The 19,754-nt window shown below is 48.8% G+C and overlaps 1 protein-coding gene across 10 annotated transcripts in view; it reads left to right on the plus strand.

Moving 5' to 3' along the window:
- Positions 1-19,401, plus strand: part of Spata6l (spermatogenesis associated 6 like) — a 51,618-nt gene extending 32,217 nt beyond the window's left edge. For 8 of the 10 annotated variants that reach the window (XM_059259260.1, XM_059259278.1, XM_059259314.1 and 5 more), the window contains 3 exons: positions 12,375-12,459; positions 13,349-13,450; positions 19,207-19,401. In XM_059259260.1, coding sequence (XP_059115243.1) covers positions 12,375-12,459; positions 13,349-13,438 — 175 coding nt within the window. In that variant the 3' untranslated portion in view covers positions 13,439-13,450; positions 19,207-19,401. Of the gene's footprint in view, positions 1-7,698; positions 7,809-12,374; positions 12,460-13,348; positions 13,451-15,050; positions 15,161-19,206 lie in introns of those variants that run through there. The other 2 variants (XR_009378568.1, XM_059259271.1) reach the window with 2 other exon arrangements.
- The last annotated feature ends 353 nt before the right edge of the window (positions 19,402-19,754 follow it).

Below are 19,754 nucleotides of genomic sequence, written 5' to 3' on the forward strand. Positions count from 1 at the left end.
CTGGGATTAAAGGTGTGTGCCACCACCGCCTGGCAGCTTAGACAGGCACAGTAACACAGCTTCACGGAGTTAAATAAATGCAAGATAAAAGAATGCAACACATCTTTACATCATTAAACAAATGCTCCACAGCATAAACGAATGTAACACATCTTAAAATAATATTCCACAACAAGACTCTGTCCAAAGAGGTGAAGCAGGGGTCTATATTTGCCAGTTGGTTTGCTTAGGTCTGCCAGGGTTAGCCAAAGCCCTATGTTTTGGGGAACACTGTCACTCAAGCAAATCAGCAGAGGGGTTGGTTACCTTTACTTCATGGAAACGCCACTGAAAAAACTCAGAAAGCAGCTTTGAAAGGAAGACATGCCAGTCGGCTTTTCTCTACATTGTTAGTGATGAGAGTTAGACATTCCCTTCCCCAGAAAACACAATTGCTTCACACAGAGGGACCCACTTTAAACAGCCCCAGAACCTAAATGGCCCTGGAAATCTAACAGGAATCATACTTGAGTCTGAGGTAGCATAAGAAAGTAACTCCATTTTTTAGTGTTTTTTCAGAAATGATAGAACAGAATGGGGAAATTACATAAAATACATTAAGAAGATAATACTGTAATGCCAATTCTTGATTATTCACCTTATTAGAAATGGTGTAATAGATTGAAAAACACCAGGGGGAGATGGTCAGAGTCAGTTACTCCTGCCTTGGGCCTAGTCTCCTTTCCCCCTGGTTTGTGCCTTTTCTAGGCTGGCAAGGAGAGCGCTATACAGTATTCAAAGACCTAGAGGGGACTGGTGGAGACCTAGCGATGTGGGCCCTAGTGACATGTGTCTCTAAGAGATATGTGATCTCAGCAGCATTCCTGTTTTACCGAGAAGATGACTGTGATAATCAAAAGCCCATCTGCTTTCCACCACAGGGCTTTTCTGCTGCAGGAACTGGGGTAGCCCAAGGCTTTTGTCCATGTGCTTCATTTAGTGACAACTTCCTAACTCCTAGAATTAGAACAGCAGGCTTTTCTGACACTAAAGTACATGTGAAATTCTCAGACAAATATTTGTATTATACCTGATCAGGACACATCTCTACTTTCCAGGGGCTCACAAACTAGTCAAGAAGGTAGACATGACTCCATCCTGCTTACCATGACATAGATCATGGTATGCCCTCAACAGTAGTCCAACTGCAGGGGAGGACAGAGCAGATAGAAGTTAATTCCCACAGGAGGGAGTGCAGAGGGAGGGCCCTGCTGCTTCTGAATGTGTCAGACAGCATATGCATGTATGCATCCATTCGGCTCCCCTCTGGTGCGTGTCTTCATGTAACTGGCCAGTTGATCCTCAGTTCTAGCTGATGAAAGAATTGCCTCATGCTTACAGAGTCAAACAATCAACTGGGATTGGAGTTGACTGCGTGAGAAAGTGTTAAGACAGATAATCTGTTTACCAAGTCCTGAATGGAGACTAACATGTAACACATTTCTCCTGTTCTCTGACAACTTGTGACATAGCACAGAATAAAAATACACGTGCATACTCATGCACTCATGCACTCATGCACTCATGCACACACACACACACACACACACACACTCACACACACACACACACACACTCACGCTGATTTCTACAAGGCAGCACTTTATGGGAACTTTTGGAGAATAAGTGAGAACGGCTCTCACAGTTTGGTAGAGGAGGTGATGTTTCCTGTGGACCCTGAAGAAGACTGGTTCATGATTGAGTCAGTGGAGGGTAGGGATGGGAGGTGAGAAGACAGGGTATTGTTAGCTTCCAGCAGTAAGATGAATTTGTGGAACTCTTAGGTCCCAGGCCTCCAGAATCTGAGGATAATTGTGGAAGTGCAGTTGAGATTTAAAAGACAGGAGAGCTCCAGAATGTTCAGTCAATGGAGGCAGGGCAGGGAGCATAAGGAAGGCGAGAGAGCATTCAGTCATCTCAGATGAGGCAGCAAACTCAGTGTGTCCAGTCATTCTGAACAGGTGTCTTTGGACCAAACTGGACTACAAAGTGTGTAAGTAAGGCCATGATCCACAATGACAAAGAACTGTGACCACAGAAAGGCCATCCAGTAGGCCTATGGCTAGCTTCCAAGTCCTGCATTTGTGGGAAAGCCCTGAGTCCTGGGTAAGCAAAGTTAGTTGGTCACCTTTCCATTAGAGGAATGGCCTTAAATGCCATCTTTTAAAGAAACATGTTTTCACCAGGCAGTGGTTGGTAACACCTTTAATCCTAGCACTCAAGAGGCAGAAGCAGGTGGATCTCTGAGTTTGAGGCCAACCTGGTCTACAGAGTTGTCCAGGGTAGCCAGGGCTACACGAAGAAATCTTGTCTTGTAAAAAGAAAAAGAAAGAAAAGAAAGCTGTTTTCATATGATGATGTATGCTGGCAGGCATGTGGGGAGAAGAAGGCATTCCTTCCCTGATGGGGGGATGGAAACTGAAGTGGCCAGTGTGGGAGCCGGTGTGGGAGCTGGTGTGGGAGCCAGTCAGTGTGGGAGCCGGTGTGGGAGCAGGTCAGTGTGGAAGCCGGTGTGGGAGCCAGTCAGTGTGGGAGTCGGTGTGGGAGCCGGTGTGGGAGCCAGTCAGTGTGGGAGCCGGTGTGGGAGCCAGTCAGTGTGGGAGTCGGTGTGGGAGCCGGTGTGGGAGCCAGTCAGTGTGGAAGCCGGTGTGGGAGCCGGTGTGGGAGCCGGTGTGGGAGCCAGTCAGTGTGGGAGCCGGTGTGGGAGCCGGTGTGGGAGCCAGTCAGTGTGGGAGCCGGTGTGGGAGCCGGTGTGGGAGTCGGTGTAGAAGCCAGTGTGGGAGCCGGTGTGGGAGCCGGTGTGGGAGTCGGTGTGGGAGTCAGTGTGGGAGCCGGTGTGGGAGCCGGTGTGGGAGCCAGTCAGTGTGGGAGCCGGTGTGGGAGTCAGTGTGGGAGTCGGTGTGGGAGCCGGTGTGGGAGCCGGTGTGGGAGCCGGTGTGGGAGCCAGTCAGTGTGGGAGCCGGTGTGGGAGTCGGTGTGGGAGCCGATGTGGGAGCCAGTCGGTGTGGGAGTCAGTGTGGGAGCCGATGTGGGAGCCAGTCGGTGTGGGAGTCGGTGTGGGAGCTGGTGTGGGAGCCAGTCAGTGTGGGAGCCAGTCGGTGTGGGAGTCGGTGTGGGAGCCGGTGTGGGAGCCAGTCAGTGTGGGAGCCGGTGTGGGAGCCGGTGTGGGAGTCGGTGTAGAAGCCAGTGTGGGAGCCGGTGTGGGAGCCGGTGTGGGAGCCGGTGTGGGAGCTGGTGTGGGAGCCAGTCAGTGTGGGAGCCGGTGTGGGAGCCGGTGTGGGAGCCAGTCAGTGTGGGAGCCGGTGTGGGAGTCAGTGTGGGAGTCGGTGTGGGAGCCAGTGTGGGAGCCAGTCGGTGTGGGAGCCAGTGTGGGAGTCAGTGTGGGAGTCGGTGTGGGAGCCGGTGTGGGAGCCGGTGTGGGAGCCGGTGTGGGAGTCGGTGTGGGAGCCAGTCAGTGTGGAAGCCGGTGTGGGAGCCGGTGTGGGAGTCGGTGTGGGAGCCAGTCAGTGTGGGAGCCGGTGTGGGAGTCAGTGTGGGAGTCGGTGTGGGAGCCGGTGTGGGAGCCGGTGTGGGAGCCGGTGTGGGAGTCGGTGTGGGAGCCAGTCAGTGTGGAAGCCGGTGTGGGAGCCGGTGTGGGAGTCGGTGTGGGAGCCAGTCAGTGTGGGAGCCGGTGTGGGAGCCGGTGTGGGAGCCGGTGTGGGAGCCAGTCAATGTGGGAGCCGGTGTGGGAGCCAGTCAGTGTGGGAGTCAGTGTGGGAGTCGGTGTGGGAGCCGGTGTGGGAGCCGGTGTGGGAGCCGGTGTGGGAGTCAGTGTGGGAGTTGGTGTGGGAGCCGGTGTGGGAGCCGGTGTGGGAGCCGGTGTGGGAGCCAGTCAGTGTGGGAGTCGGTGTGGGAGCCGGTGTGGGAGTCGGTGTGGGAGCCAGTCAGTGTGGGAGTCGGTGTGGGAGTCGGTGTGGGAGCCGGTGTGGGAGCCGGTGTGGGAGCCAGTCAGTGTGGGAGTTGGTGTGGGAGCCAGTCAGTGTGGGAGCTGGTGTGGGAGTCGCTGTGGGAGCCGGTGTGGGAGCTGGTGTGGGAGCCAGTCAGTGTGGGAGCCAGTCAGTGTGGGAGCCGGTGTGGGAGCCGGTGTGGGAGCCAGTCAGTGTGGGAGTTGGTGTGGGAGTTGGTGTGGGAGCCAGTCAGTGTGGGAGCCAGTCAGTGTGGGAGCCGGTGTGGGAGCCGGTGTGGGAGCCAGTCAGTGTGGGAGCCGGTGTGGGAGCCGGTGTGGGAGCCAGTCGGTGTGGGAGTAGGTGTGGGAGCCGGTGTGGGAGCCGGTGTGGGAGCCAGTCAGTGTGGGAGTCGGTGTGGGAGCCGGTGTGGGAGCCGGTGTGGGAGCCGGTGTGGGAGCCAGTCAGTGTGGGAGTTGGTGTGGGAGCCAGTCAGTGTGGGAGTCGGTGTGGGAGTCGGTGTGGGAGCCGATGTGGGAGCCAGTCGGTGTGGGAGTCAGTGTGGGAGCCGATGTGGGAGCCAATCGATGTGGGAGTCGGTGTGGGAGCCGGTGTGGGAGCCAGTCAGTGTGGGAGCCGGTGTGGGAGTCGGTGTGGGAGCCGGTGTGGGAGCCAGTCAGTGTGGGAGCCGGTGTGGGAGCCGGTGTGGGAGTCGGTGTAGAAGCCAGTGTGGGAGCCGGTGTGGGAGCCGGTGTGGGAGCCGGTGTGGGAGCTGGTGTGGGAGCCAGTCAGTGTGGGAGCCGGTGTGGGAGCCGGTGTGGGAGCCAGTCGGTGTGGGAGCCGGTGTGGGAGTCAGTGTGGGAGTCGGTGTGGGAGCCGATGTGGGAGCCAGTCGGTGTGGGAGCCAGTGTGGGAGTCGGTGTGGGAGCCGGTGTGGGAGCCGGTGTGGGAGTCGGTGTGGGAGCCAGTCAGTGTGGAAGCCGGTGTGGGAGCCGGTGTGGGAGTCGGTGTGGGAGCCAGTCAGTGTGGGAGCCGGTGTGGGAGCCGGTGTGGGAGCCGGTGTGGGAGCCAGTCAATGTGGGAGCCGGTGTGGGAGCCAGTCAGTGTGGGAGTCAGTGTGGGAGTCGGTGTGGGAGCCGGTGTGGGAGCCGGTGTGGGAGCCGGTGTGGGAGTCAGTGTGGGAGTCGGTGTGGGAGCCGGTGTGGGAGCCGGTGTGGGAGCCGGTGTGGGAGCCAGTCAGTGTGGGAGTCGGTGTGGGAGCCGGTGTGGAAGTCGGTGTGGGAGCCAGTCAGTGTGGGAGCCGGTGTGGGAGTCGGTGTGGGAGCCGGTGTGGGAGCCGGTGTGGGAGCCAGTCAGTGTGGGAATCGGTGTGGGAGTCGGTGTGGGAGCTGGTGTGGGAGTCGCTGTGGGAGCCGGTGTGGGAGCCGGTGTGGGAGCCAGTCAGTGTGGGAGCCAGTCAGTGTGGGAGCCGGTGTGGGAGCCGGTGTGGGAGCCAGTCAGTGTGGGAGTTGGTGTGGGAGTTGGTGTGGGAGCCAGTCAGTGTGGGAGCCAGTCAGTGTGGGAGCCGGTGTGGGAGCCGGTGTGGGAGCCAGTCAGTGTGGGAGCCGGTGTGGGAGCCGGTGTGGGAGCCAGTCGGTGTGGGAGTAGGTGTGGGAGCCGGTGTGGGAGCCGGTGTGGGAGCCAGTCAGTGTGGGAGTCGGTGTGGGAGTCGGTGTGGGAGCCGGTGTGGGAGTCGGTGTGGGAGCCGGTGTGGGAGCCGGTGTGGGAGCCAGTCAGTGTGGGAGTCGGTGTGGGAGTCGGTGTGGGAGCCGGTGTGGGAGCCGGTGTGGGAGCCAGTCAGTGTGGGAGCCGGTGTGGGAGTCAGTGTGGGAGCCGGTGTGGGAGCCGGTGTGGGAGCCGGTGTGGGAGCCAGTCAGTGTGGGAGTTGGTGTGGGAGCCGGTGTGGGAGCCGGTGTGGGAGCGGGTGTGGGAGCCAGTCGGTGTGGGAGTCAGTGTGGGAGTCGGTGTGGGAGTCGGTGTGGGAGCCGGTGTGGGAGCCAGTCAGTGTGGGAGTCGGTGTGGGAGCCGGTGTGGGAGTCGGTGTGGGAGCCAGTCAGTGTGGGAGTCGGTGTGGGAGTCGGTGTGGGAACCGGTGTGGGAGCCAGTCAGTGTGGGAGCCGGTGTGGGAGCCGGTGTGGGAGCCGGTGTGGGAGCCAGTCAGTGTGGGAGTCGGTGTGGGAGTCGGTGTGGGAGTCGGTGTGGGAGTCGGTGTGGGAGCCGGTGTGGGAGCCGGTGTGGGAGTCGGTGTGGGAGCCGGTGTGGGAGTCAGTGTGGGAGCCAGTGTGGGAGCCGGTGTGGGAGCCGGTGTGGGAGTCGGTGTGGGAGTCGGTGTGGGAGCCGGTGTGGGAGCCGGTGTGGGAGTCGGTGTGGGAGCCAGTCAGTGTGGGAGCCGGTGTGGGAGCCGGTGTGGGAGCCAGTCAGTGTGGGAGTCAGTGTGGGAGCCGGTGTGGGAGTCGGTGTGGGAGCCGGTGTGGGAGCCGGTGTGGGAGCCGGTGTGGGAGTCGGTGTGGAGGTTTATGGCTTTGTCTTTCATATGCTTTGGGGAGATGCCATTGCCCCCTTGACAAGTTTAGCCATTGACCAAGGCAGATGCTGGCACCTTGGTGGCTATAGCGCCTTGTTCTTCCCACTCTGACTGCTCTTTGACAGCAAGGCCAACAATACCAGCCCCTCACAAGGGTGCATAAGAAACATCTCTTGAGACTCTTTCAGCTTTACCCTGGAGGCCATCAATGCTCAGCTTGTAGGGATGAGGGGGCCCAAGATAATATACAAAGTAATGATCTCGTTATGACATTTCATATGTATTTCGTTCTTTTTGTACCAAACTCCCACCCTTCCCTAACCCCTCTAACTCCTTGCTGATTCCCTTCCTTACCCTGCAACAGCCTCCCTGCTCTCAGGTCACATGTACGCCATTACCCTCCTCCCAGCATCTACCACCTCATGGTCTCTTCTTACATGATTTCTGTCCTAGTTAGGTTTATCGCTGTGATGGAAAACACTATGACCAAAGCAGCTTGGGGGGAGGAAAGGGCTTAGTCAGGACAGGAACTCAAGCAAGGCAGGGACCTGGAGGCAGGAGCTGATGCAGACGCCATGGAGAAGTGCTACTTACTGGCTTGCTCAGCCTGCATTTTTCATAGAACCCAGGACCACCAGCCCAGGGATGACACCACCCACAATGGGCTAGGCCCTTCCCCATTGATCACTAATTAAGAAAATGATTTACAGGCATGCCTGCAACCTGATACATTTTCTTAATTGAAGTTCCCTCCTCTCAGCTGACTATAGCTTATGCCAAGTTAATATAAAACTATTCAATGTAGTAGTTAGTTCCCTTTCTAGTTTTATGATTTACACGAGAGAAAACATATAGTATTTGTCTTTGTGAATCTGACTTTGTATGCTTGACATAATGATTTCCAGTTCCATCCATTTTCCCTCAGACGTCAGCATTTGTTTTCTTTATGGTAGAATAAAATCCCATTGTGAATATTATCACATTGACTTTATCCATTTGTCCATTGATGGGCGTATAGGCTGATCCTATATCCTAGCTATTGTGAACACCACAGCAGTGAACATGGATGTGCAGATATCTCTATGGTATGTTGACTTAGAAAACTCCTGATACATGTCCAGGAGTGGGATGGTAGGATCATATGGTAGCTCTACTTTAATTTTTATTTTTCAGAAACTTTGCACTGATTTCCACAATGGCTGCGTCAGCTTACGCTCTCACTGTCAGTAAATGAGGAGCTCCTCCTTCCCCTCGTCCTTGCCAGCATATATTCTTATGAAATGGTAGGATGGGCTGTCAAAGCAGTTTTTTGCATTTCCCTGATAGCTAAGGATGCTGAACATTTTTTTCAATTACTTATTATCCATTTGTGTTTCTTTGAGAACTGTATTCAGTTTACCAGTCCATTTATTAACTGCAGGCTTTGTTTTTTTATGATACATTTTGACAGTTCTTTATGTATTCTAGATGTTAATCACCTGTTTGATGTATTGTTGGCAAAAAAATTTCTCCCATTCTGTAGTCAGCCCAATTTAAAAAATTAACACTTTACACTTTTAAATGTAATTCATCGCTTTCTCTTTTCCTTTTCCTCCATCCAACCCCTTCTGTGTCCTCCCCACTCTCAAGTTGATAGCCTCTCTTTTTTTATTGTTACACACACACACACACACACACACACACACACACACACACACTAGCACACACAGATAGATATATAGATATAACCTGACAAGTCTATTTTATATATATACTATTTCACACACATATTGTTTCGGGGCTGACCACGTTGTATTGAGTCATGGGGCTCATCCCTGGAAGAGGTGAGTTCTCCCTCTCTCATCAGTCACCAATTGCCTATAGTTTTTGTTTAAGGGTGGGGCCCTGTGAGATTTTTACCCCTTTCATGTTAACATGTCTATTGATATTGCCCATTGTTCAGATCCTGTTTATACAACAGTTTCTAGGAGAGGCAGCCACACAGCAGACTTCCTCATAGTCTGGCTCTTTCAAGCTTTCCACACTCTTCCCAATTGACCCTGAGCCATAGATATAGGAGCTCCGCTACAGATGTAGGCACTGGGGCTGGGCTTCCCACAACCCATTGATCTTTTCAACATGTCCAGCTATGGTTTTCTGCAGTGCTATCTATTTGCTGTAAGGAGAAGCCTCTTTGACAAGGGGTGATAGCTAGACTTACCTGTGGTTATAAGGTTAAGATTTAGAATGCAGTTGAAGAACTACACTGGTCTAGCAAAGTGGTGATAGTAGATTCTCTTCTAAAATTTATAACCTCATTAGCCCAGGTAGTTGCCAGGTTTCTAGTACAAGGCATGATTTCTTTCCTGTTGAGTAGACACTGGAACAGCTGTTGGTTGCTGCCAACATGGAGAGCCACTATTGCACCTTATGGATATCTTGCTATGCTGGTCATTGTGGGGTTCATAGGTGTTACAGCTGGGTGGGACTAGTAATTGCTTCCCCCCTTGGTAGCTTGCATGGTACTTTATGATACTATGTAAACTAGATGCAGGGAGGATTGTAGCTAGAGATTTCCTGCCTGGCCCACAGTCAGGACAAATCTCTCTCACCTGCCAGCCCCACAGCCCCTCAGACCCAACCAAGTAAACACAGAGACTTATATTGGTTACAAACTGTATGGCCGTGGCAGGATTCTTGCTAACTGTTCTTACAGCTTAAATTAATCCATTTCTATAAATCTATACCCTGCCACATGGCTCGTGGCTTACCGGCATCTTCACATGCTGTTTGTCATCGTGGCGGCTGGCAGTGTCTCTCTCTCAGCCTTCCACTTCCCAGCTTTATTCTCCTCCTTGTCCTGCCTATACTTCCTGCCTAGCCAATGGCCAATCAGTGTTTTATTTATTGACTAATCAGCAACACATTTGCCATACAGAACATCCCACAGCAGAGGATGCTTTCAGATTAGATCCAGTTCAAATAATACAAGTCCTGTGTCCTAAATGTTCAATGTCTTCAGCAATAGGGTCTTAATATCAACCGTTGAGAGGTATCCCAGGGCAACATCAGTAACTTATGTTGTTTGGGGAGTCATTTGGACTACCTTGACCAACCACTCAAAAGGAGGTTTCTCATGCCTGGTACTGTTAGTATATTGTTCTTGTAGGGAGCATTGTAAACCCAAGTGGCACAACTTCATTTAAGATACACAGCTGGGCGGTGGTGGCGCACGCCTTTAATCCCAGCACTCGAGAGGCAGAGCCAGGCGGATCTCTGTGAGTTCGAGGCCAGCCTGGGCTGCCAAGTGAGTTCCAGGAAAGGCGCAAAGCTACACAGAGAAACCCTGTCTCGAAAAAAAAAAAAGATACACACACACACACACACACACACACACATGCACACACACACACATGCACACACGCACGCACTTACATATATTGTGTATAATTTTAGGTAAATATAAAATCTTATGATTCCTTGAGCCTTTATCAGACAACCTTGGCGTTACTTATCCCCACTTCTTCTCATTTTTCTCTTTCCCCCTTCAAATCATTTGTATTCTATTCCTCTCTCAATCTCCCACCTCCCACAGTGCCTCTATAATTTACTGGTTTCTGTGGTTACTCATGTTGTGTGCTCACATCTGGAGAACCTAGCCCCAAATAAGAGAGAACATGTGACAAACATTTGTTTGGGTCCAGGTTACCTCATTCAATATAATCTTTTCTAGTTCCACCCACTTACCTGAAAATTTCACGATCCCATTTTTCTTTACAACTGACTAGCATTCCATAGTACATGTATGCACATTTTCCCCATCCATTCATCTCTTGAAGGATATTTAGCTTGCTTCCATTTTCTAGCTATTGCAAACAGGGTAGAAATAAGCATTGCCAAGCAAGTTTCTGTGGAGTAGGATATCAAGTCCTTTGAGCCTCTGCCAAGGAGTGGTATTGCTGGGTCATATGGTAGACTTCATTGTCAGATTTCCAGCCCAAGATTTTAGTGGAAGATGTACAAAGCCTTTTGAATGCCAGAGTGAAGAATGTAGTCCCAAAGGAAAGAGAGATGAGCCCCGCTTCCCATCTCCCCATTCTGCAGCATGTCACCTGCCGTCACCACACAATCCCACTCTTCTCTTGTATGTAAGAATTACAGAGAAGGCTGGGATGATACAGCTCTAGTCCTTGCATGCAACTACAGTATTTTTAGGGTCGATGTGTCCAGCTGGTGGCTATTTTTAAAGACTTGGTGTATTTCTCATAAGATTCTTAGGAAGAGCAGAAATTACATATGAAATACATGAATGATGTTTTCCGAAACACAGCAGTGCATTGAGTGTGCAGCCCTCTGCTGCCCCTTGTTTTCCTGGGTTGGTAATAGATGTGTGGACTCAGCTCTCCTTGAGCCTCAGTTCCTGCTCCAGAGAAGGGTGTAATGGGAGATCAATGGGCAGGAACTCCAGACAGGAGGAGCTGCAGGGGGGTCATTGGCATAGTGGTCATAACAACCACTCACCTTCTATAGTCTGCTAATGGATGGTTCTCTTCTTGACGGCAATCCTTGTTAACATCTCAAATACTTGTGCCATCCTAGTGTTTTTCACACATTACCAGAGAGGATGATTTTACCTGAATTGTTAAAATTCTTTGAACATTTTAAGGAAACCGCATCTGCACTTTTCATCATCAAATTTCTGTGTACACCTTTAGCTTAGTGATCCTCAGAATTTAGGATTTGATACTCACCACAGAATGAATGAATCCACTACTCAAACAATGTTATTTTTTTAAAAGATTTGTTTTGTGGGCTTGAGTGTATATCTGCGCATTATATGTGTGCATATTCCCATGGAGACCAGAAGTGGATCCCCTGGCACTGGAGTTAAAGGTAGTTGTGAGGCAGAAGATGTGGGTGTTGGGAACTGAACCTAGGTCCTCAGTAAGAGCAGCAAATTCTTTTAACTACTGAGTCACCCCTCACTCCAGCCCCTCAAACAATATTCTTTAAAGCCCACTGTGGTATTTAATACCTACTGTGACCTGAGAGGAGTTTTACTTTTGTCTCTTTGAGACAGGGTTCTGTTGTATAGCCCAGGCTACCCTCAAACTCACGATCCTTCTGCCTCAGTCTCCTTAGGGCTAGGATTACAGGTATGTGCCACCACACTTAAGTCTGGGATGAGATATTAACCAGAGTCTCAACCCGGGTCTCAGTCTAGTGGACACATTAACCAGACGCGGCCAGTGTCCACTGTCGGAAGCATTGTGAAATGAACAACATACAAGTCAGCGGACCTGGGGATGGGGGTGGGACTCGGGAAGGGCTCCTTGAGAAATCAGCAATGGAGTTCATCCCAGAAGAGTAGTAGGGAGTCAATGAAAGTAGGGACTTGGGTGGGAAGGCTGCCGTGTTCTACACGGAGCAATCTGTGGAAGAGAGAAAGTCTGTGTGTGAGGAGCTGGAAGGAAACTGGAAGGAAGACATTATCTGACTTGTGCTTAAGTTTGGGCTCTGAGTGGCCTAAACCAGATAAGATGTAAAATAAAGTCTGTGGCAGAAAACAATTGAGATTAAGTTTTAAAAATACAGTTTGGGGGTTGTAAAAGTTGGATTTTCTCATTAGCAAATTCCCTGAAAACCAGTAATATCCAAAGAGGAATGGTTCGTTTCAACCATGTTAGTGGAATGTATTCCCACATCCCTCACGTGGAGTTTTGATGCCGGCATTAAAATCATAGGTGTACCATTTTGCACACTGACATTTTAGCTTGTAGTTATGTTTCAACCCATATTTTTAAGTACTCTAAGTCAGCATCCTTTTTAGTTGCTGCATAATGCTCCACTCCGTTTATTCTGTTGGGCAGGTTCCAGCCTTGTTCTCAGTCCACGTGGAAGAAGATCCATGAGAGGGTTCGCAGCCTTCTGCCATCCCACAGAGCTCACCCAAAGGTCAGGGGTTCTGGTGAAACTAGATCCTGGCTGGTAAATGTGGGAATTGGAATTCGAAGTCCAGTGAGGGAAACATATTCCTAAAGTAACCATAGAAACAATGTAAAATTGCAACACTCGCCCAGGAGAGAACATGGCGTTCTGAGCCTGACTGTGTGTTATCTGTGTGGCTGGGAGTCAGGGCAGGTTTCCAGAGGAAAGGACAGAGGAGGTTAATGTGAGCAGTTCATTTGGCACAGCATTCATCAGGCAGAGGTCCTGGGAGCGGTCCAATGGACCAGGCATGCTCTCACTCTCCGTTCACAGCAGTCCCAACACAGAGAAGGAAAACATTTATGTGGGGGCCCATGTCGGGCCACAATCTGGAAGAAATGGCTTCAGTAGTTTAATAAGGTATTTTTGGCTGTTTGATGTTTTCTGTGAGCTTAGGGAGGGTACTTGATGTTTCCTGCAGACACATAGCTTGGTGATCTTGACCTGAATTTAAAGACATTCCAGTGATGTGTCCAAAGGGCCCTCAGTTTCTGGAGCTGATCATGCCACACAGTCTAGCTTATACCAGGCTGGCAGGATGACATTCATTTGTAAGTGGGTATTGGTCATGGTACCCATGGGAGTAGTCAGTTTCTTTTCTTCCTCTCTGAAGAGCTCTGGCTTAATCTTATTTCCCAACCCAAAGGAAACAAATCTCCTTAAGATGGAGAAAGGGGAAGGAAACACACACACACACACACACACACACACACACACACACACACACACTGTAGACCCCATTTGCATGACACATAGGGGATGCATGGACCTCTTCACACCAAAGGTCACATGTCTAGGTGTTACCAATCTTTATTACGTCCTGGGTAATGCCATTGCTGTGTGTGTTTTATTGTAGGAAAATTTCATCTCTGAAACAAAGTATATCAATGAAAGACCAAGCTACCCCCTGAAGAAATACCCACTGCGTGAACAGAGATATTTTTAACTACTATTTCATGTAAGTAAGCAGCTTAAGTACTGTCTGTTATTGTGGTTTGCTAAAAACAGTTCCCTTCTGTCTCCCACTGTCACCAAAGTAGCTAGGAAATGTGGAGGAGGTGGGGAGGAGCTCTGAGAACTCCCCAATCCCCCTCCCTGAATCTGCCCCTCACTCAGTGAAACATGGATAGCAGGGGCCAGCGCCAGTTGTCACATCCCCTTGTCCCACACCTCCCTCCCTCGTACGTAGAGGACACTTGAGCTTCTTTTCCCCTGCCTTGGGCCCCCTGCATGCCACCTGGACTACTGTTTCCTGATGCAAATGGAGTATCTTCAGTTTGTCCTTAAGTCTGTGACTCTCCGTTGACTCTCCCTGCTCTTCTGACACAAACCCTTTAGTACCCTGCCTGTTTCTTTCCGAAGTACAAACAATGTATTACTGCTGTTTAAAAATCGGTCTTTTATACCAGACCAAAACAGAAACCCAGCATTTAGCTCAGTACAAGGAAACCCTAATGGGAGAAATCACAGAGTCTGCTTTAAGGGCAAAGGAATTTATTTGGGAAAGAAAATGCACAAGACAGAACAGAGGAAATGCACGATCCTGGAAAGGTGAGGCACGCTGTTTTTCTGCCTGAGATCTGCCTGGTCTGTCCCAGCATCCAAAACCACGAGGGAGCGAAGAGAGAGCCTTGTACATGCATCCCAGGTCTTAAGAGTCTCAAGCAGCCATGCCCCAGGGGTATGTACTTCAAGGTCATAGGCAGGTGTAACAGTTACCTGTTACCTCACTAGGGGCAGTACTTCAAGGTCATAGCTAGAACAGCTACCCATTACATCTCCATCTCCCCCTTTTGTCTAAATAAGAAAGTTCTAACCTAACACAAAACTATATACAATAGGAATGATTATTAAGTATTGTCCAGGAGAAATAAAGGGTAATGATCTAAACAAAATGAAACTACAACCAACAAGAACAACATCAAATAAGAGACATATACTAAAATCTAGAGATGTCCAGAACATAGGTAAATGGAATGTTATAGAGATTATTCCCAAAGCTGTCCTATCCTGAAGAATCTGAATCTAGTACTTAATATGTTCTAGCTATGATATGAGAAGATTGTAACTGTAACTATTAGTCTTCAACCCCATCAAAGACCTGAGAAGGAATATAATAATGCCTGAGAAATGGGAAATGCATGCAAGCAATTTTTGAAAATCTTTCAAGAATAGACAGAGACAGCTGGCAGGCTGGACAGTCACCTAAAGTTTCTCAGCATCATTGGGGCGTCCAATTTAGCTACAGGCCTAGAATATCTGACAGACCATTGTCAGAAGCAGGAATTTTGAAAGACCATCTTACCTTGTCTAGGCAGAGTTCAGTAGTTGCTTTTCCTTGTGTCCTGCTCATCCAGAAAGGACAGCATTCGTGCTATCAGCAGTTGAGGCAAGGGCAGTTCTTTGCCCAGCAGACCATTATGCATCAAGAAGAAGATAAACTTCCAAATGGAAATGTCTCAGAAGCCCAACATTCTCTCGGAATCAGATTGGTGCTGCCAGGAGCAATGTGTCTCACATCAACAGAATCTAAGTTATTTAAATGTCATATTATCTAGGTCTATGAAGTGTTTGAAGATTACCTATTCATCTGACCTATGTATCTGTAAATCTGGAGAACCTAACTAACATAACTGTAGAAATGACAAGCATGGGTGACTATAAAACTGTAAGTCTTATTTATCTACCTAAATAACCTAAGGACTAAGGCTTCACTAAAACAAGGTAAACAGTCTATAAACAAATGTATCATAAAAGGACAATGACCTCAAAATTGTGACAATACATAAAATGTCCTAAACAGAGGTAGAAATGTATAGTGCAATATGTAATATGACAACAATCCTGAATATGTATCAATACACAAAATATCTTAAACAGAGGTAGAAATATAACAAATATAATTTTATGTATCTCTATACAAGATATTTCAAATAGGAGTAGAAATATATGTACAATATAACAAATATAGTTTTATATTTGTATTAATATACAAATTACCTTAAATAGGAATATAAAATAGTTTACAAGAATCCATAAGTGTGCAAATTATCTAAGGCTGATATTTTACTAAATTAGTTTACTAATATATACAATAATCTACCTTAATATCCTATACCTATCCATTCCCCTTTTTCTTTTCTTAAGGATAATAGTCTAATTTTTATTGTTCCACCCCAAACCCTGTAACCATTATCCATAACCCAGAGAAAAATGAAACCTTTGGGAGAGGGGGCATTGTTTTCTTAGAATTGCTTCTTGCTGTTTAGGGAGCGACAGTATCTCTGTGGGGTCCTGTAAGAAAGCTCAGATAGTTAGGTCTCAATAGGACTAGCTGTAGATTCTGCAGCCAGTCTCAGAGTAATGGGCGAGGTTGTCTGAGATTCTTCTGGCTAGGAGTGTAGGATGATGGACCATCTCATCTTGGGCTGGGGTCCTGAGCAAGGCCCCGCCTTCCCACACTCACCCTCCTACTGTCCTTATACCTGTTGACTCTCCAGAGTGGTCGCTAGCAGATGTGCTTCTGTGTGAATGCTGAAGGAGATGCTGAGGTGGGTCTAGAATGCTGATGTGTGGTGAGGTATTTGGCCATAGAGTGGCAGGTCATCATTTCTTAGTTTTCCTCCTTGATCCATGCCCCAAATAATAATTGTGTTCTCTTCAAAAGTGGCATGCTTGCCTGTGGACAGACGTAAGCTGGATTTCTGTGGATGGGAGTGAGGCTGGGGAACTTGGGTTCTGCCATCATGCAGACAGCTCTTCACTTTTCCTTATGTATTCCCTACATAGGGTCAAGAGCTGGCCAAGTACATCCCACGAACTAAGTGAATTAATGTTTAGTTCTTACAACTCCAGGAGAAGGGTGCTTCTACTAAGTTGTATTTTTAAGGTAGGGAGACTGGGGTAAAGAGAGGTCAGATACATTGCTCAAAGTGATGTGGCTAGTCAGTGGCAGAGCCAAGACTATGATTGATGGGACTCCTTAGCACAGTAGACCTCAGAGACCATGCCCTGAATTGCCATATTCTGTTGCCTTTCCAAAGCTAGAGTATGACAAAAGAATGCCAAGGAGTAGGTGTGTCTGTAAATGGCAGCCCTTTGGCACCCAGGCAGTGTGGGGACGGGGGCTGCCTTTGAATGTTTCCCCCTAGGAGGAATCGTGTCGTATCTTATGGTCATCAGAAAGGAGCAGGCCTTTTTAAGCAATGAAGGAGAATGGGATGACCTGCTAGACTTCCCTAGTCAGGCACCCGAAAGTCTGCCTTGAGGATCATTTGTGCTTCAGCCTTGCCCGGGGCGCTGGCAGGGCTCTCTGCCTTCAGCACAAAGGAAGGAGGACATCTTGATAATTGCCCAGTCCGTAGGCTTTTCTTTAGAACGTTCTGCTTGGTAGATTAAAGAGTGGATTCTAGGGAACTTAATCTCTCATTGCAAGAGTCTCGATGCCTTCATTAGACTGTCACACGGAACATAGCACACACAGTTACCAAATGCCAAATTACATTAAGTTTCTATGTGGATAAAATCAAGTTTCGCAAAGCTGATATCTGGACACTGATGTGAGGGGCTAGGAAGAAAGAAGATAGACGCCCACCCCCATTGCCAATTCTGTCTTGGGAAATGGATTGCTTTACTAACAGGAGTCCCCACACAAGGTTTGGAAGATGTTCATAGGCCTTTCCCAGAAGTGGCCTTTCTTCCTTTGATTGTTACTTTTTGAACTTGGATCCCTAGTAAGTCAAGGATCCCAAAGGACAGAAGTAGGGAAAGGTCCCCAGGTTGAAAGAAACAAATCCAAACAAGACGGACTAGGCGACTCTGAAGGTACCTGGGCATTTATTATGAGTGACCCAGTAGACCTGGGGAAAAGCAAGGTGAAGGACTTGTGAGAGGAGACTGGAGCTACCCCTGAGGTTTGGGAAGTCAGACTCCAGAGTAGGGGACTCCTTGACACACAGCAGAGCATCCTTGATCTCCACTGTGTGTCCCTGCTCTACTTTCCCAATGACTCCATTGACAGACCCCAACCTAGCTCCTCTGAGGCTCCCTCCACATCAGCTTCCACTGTGGTCTACCTTCCCTGTCCTGGCTTCCTTGTGGTCTCAGCTTCCCAGAAAAAAATGAAAAAGACCCTTAGTCACAAAAATATCAAGAAATTTTGAATCCCAGACAGGGAGTCCCATTGTCTGTCCTGGTAGATGTGGAATGGGGAGAAGGTGGGTAGAGGAAGTATAAGACATTGATGTATCATTATTCAGATGTGTCAGGACATGGGACTTGGGGTATAGGTGGATTATCTCTGGCATACTTGAAAATGATAAAATTTCCTACCAAATGAACACAGCCCCCCTGAACAAATAGGAAAATCCCATAAACCCTCCAGGTACCCCAAGTTCTCTTGAAGAGATGATTATTCCTATGCTCTGGCCTTTAGTGAGCTGATGCCCATGTCTAGTGTCATGACTGAGAATCCTCTACGGGAGTGGGCTCCAAAGGCTGTCTCTGATGGTCCCAGTCCCCCAGGCAGTGGTAGGCCCTCATTCTCTGTGCATTGGGTGAGGGGTGCTGACCACACACACCAGCTCTAGCCCACTGAATGCTTACAGTCTCCCCATCTGCTCCCAGATTTTATCTGGAGCTAGCCCTCAGGGGGAGAGAGCAGGAACCAGCCTTACTGGCAGGCATTTAAGTAGATGGTAGTCAGGGAACTCATCAGAATTTCCTTAGACAGGGAAATTGTAGTCTCCTGCTTTTTGTAAAACTCAAGAATAACAACAAGTGAAGAGAAAAGTTAAATTGCTTGTTTAAAGTGCTGGTTTCTGATCTGGGCATAGGCTGTAGCCCCAGCTCCTGGGACAGTAGTGGCCATAGGTTTTAGTCTCACCTGTCCTAGAGGATCCTTTACACCTGTGACCACTGCAGCAGAAAGTAAAGCAACCTCATCTGGCAAAGCCCAAGCTCCTTCTGTCAGCATTTCCATCTAGATTTGGGCACCAGCATCTGAGGGACTTGTCATTTGGTGGCTTGTGGGGGACTGATGTAATGGATAATGATACATGATCTGTCTTCATCCTGGAAGCCCCTGTCAGCATCCAACAGACCACACAGGTGGTCAGCAAATTCTCAGGCCTCCAGGCCTCCAGAGCCTTAGGATCATTGGAGGAGCTCTGAGAACCTAGAGCCCATGCTCTGTTATTCCACACCAGTTTAATCCCGGTGGTGCCCAGTGATGGGAATGCTACAGGAAGTTGCTTGTTAGGATATTATATGCATTTTTAAGACTGAGATCTCTAAGTAGACTTGAGTTTTGTAAGAACGGGGAATTCAGAAGACCCACCCCATCACCCAGTTCCAAACTTGACACCCTTTCATGCACAACAATTGTTCTACAGAACAGCAGATTGGAATGTCTTTAACACTCCCACTTAACATCCAGTAAGTCTGGGCACATTTGCCATGAACCAAGAACTTCATTAACTCCACACATAGCACTGGGAGGTAGATACTCTGAGTGCCATTGCTCTGCTATTATACAAAGAGGGCAAATGCTTTGCCTTATTCTGTACCATGGACGTAGAAGGGGCTCAGAGCACAGGCAATTCTGAGGCTGAGCTGGATCTGAGGTTAGGATAGTTCATGTTTTTCTCCTTGGCCGTGTCAATTATGCACCTTTTTCTCAATACCACATGTAGATGTGATCTTTAAATTTCACAGGGGAACATGAATGAAGCCTGAAGAAGGATGAAGGCCTCTGTCATCGAGACATTGACACATCCTTGGAGAAGTGAACAGCATTCTTTGTGGTCTGGGTTGAGTTACTGGTGCCTAGCCCCCATTAAATCAAACCTTATACTCAGTCTTTTGTGCCCAAGGTAAGAATTGTTGATTAAATTCTGTTTGGGGCTCTCATTCACACTTGTCACGTGGAGAGTTTGTGTTTGTTTTGAGCATGAAAAATAGGAAACATAATAGAAGTGTATCAGGGGCTTTTCCATTTGGGAAGCATTTTTAAAAATTGTAACAAAATATGTTGTGGGATATTTGTACACTGTGTAAAAATATATTGTGGGATATTTGTACACCATGTGAAAACATATTACTGTGATTGGTTTAAAAAAAAGAGTTGAATGACCAATAGCTAGATGGAGGTATAGGCAGGACTTCCGGGCAGAGAAGAAGTTGGAGGAGAAAATCAAGGTGCAGGGAGATGCCAATGAGACATGGAGGGAGTCAGACATACAGAATGAAAGGTAAAACATAGC

Source organism: Peromyscus eremicus, chromosome 1, assembly GCF_949786415.1.
Source record: "Peromyscus eremicus chromosome 1, PerEre_H2_v1, whole genome shotgun sequence".
In the NCBI taxonomy this organism is placed as follows: Eukaryota; Metazoa; Chordata; class Mammalia; order Rodentia; family Cricetidae; genus Peromyscus; species Peromyscus eremicus.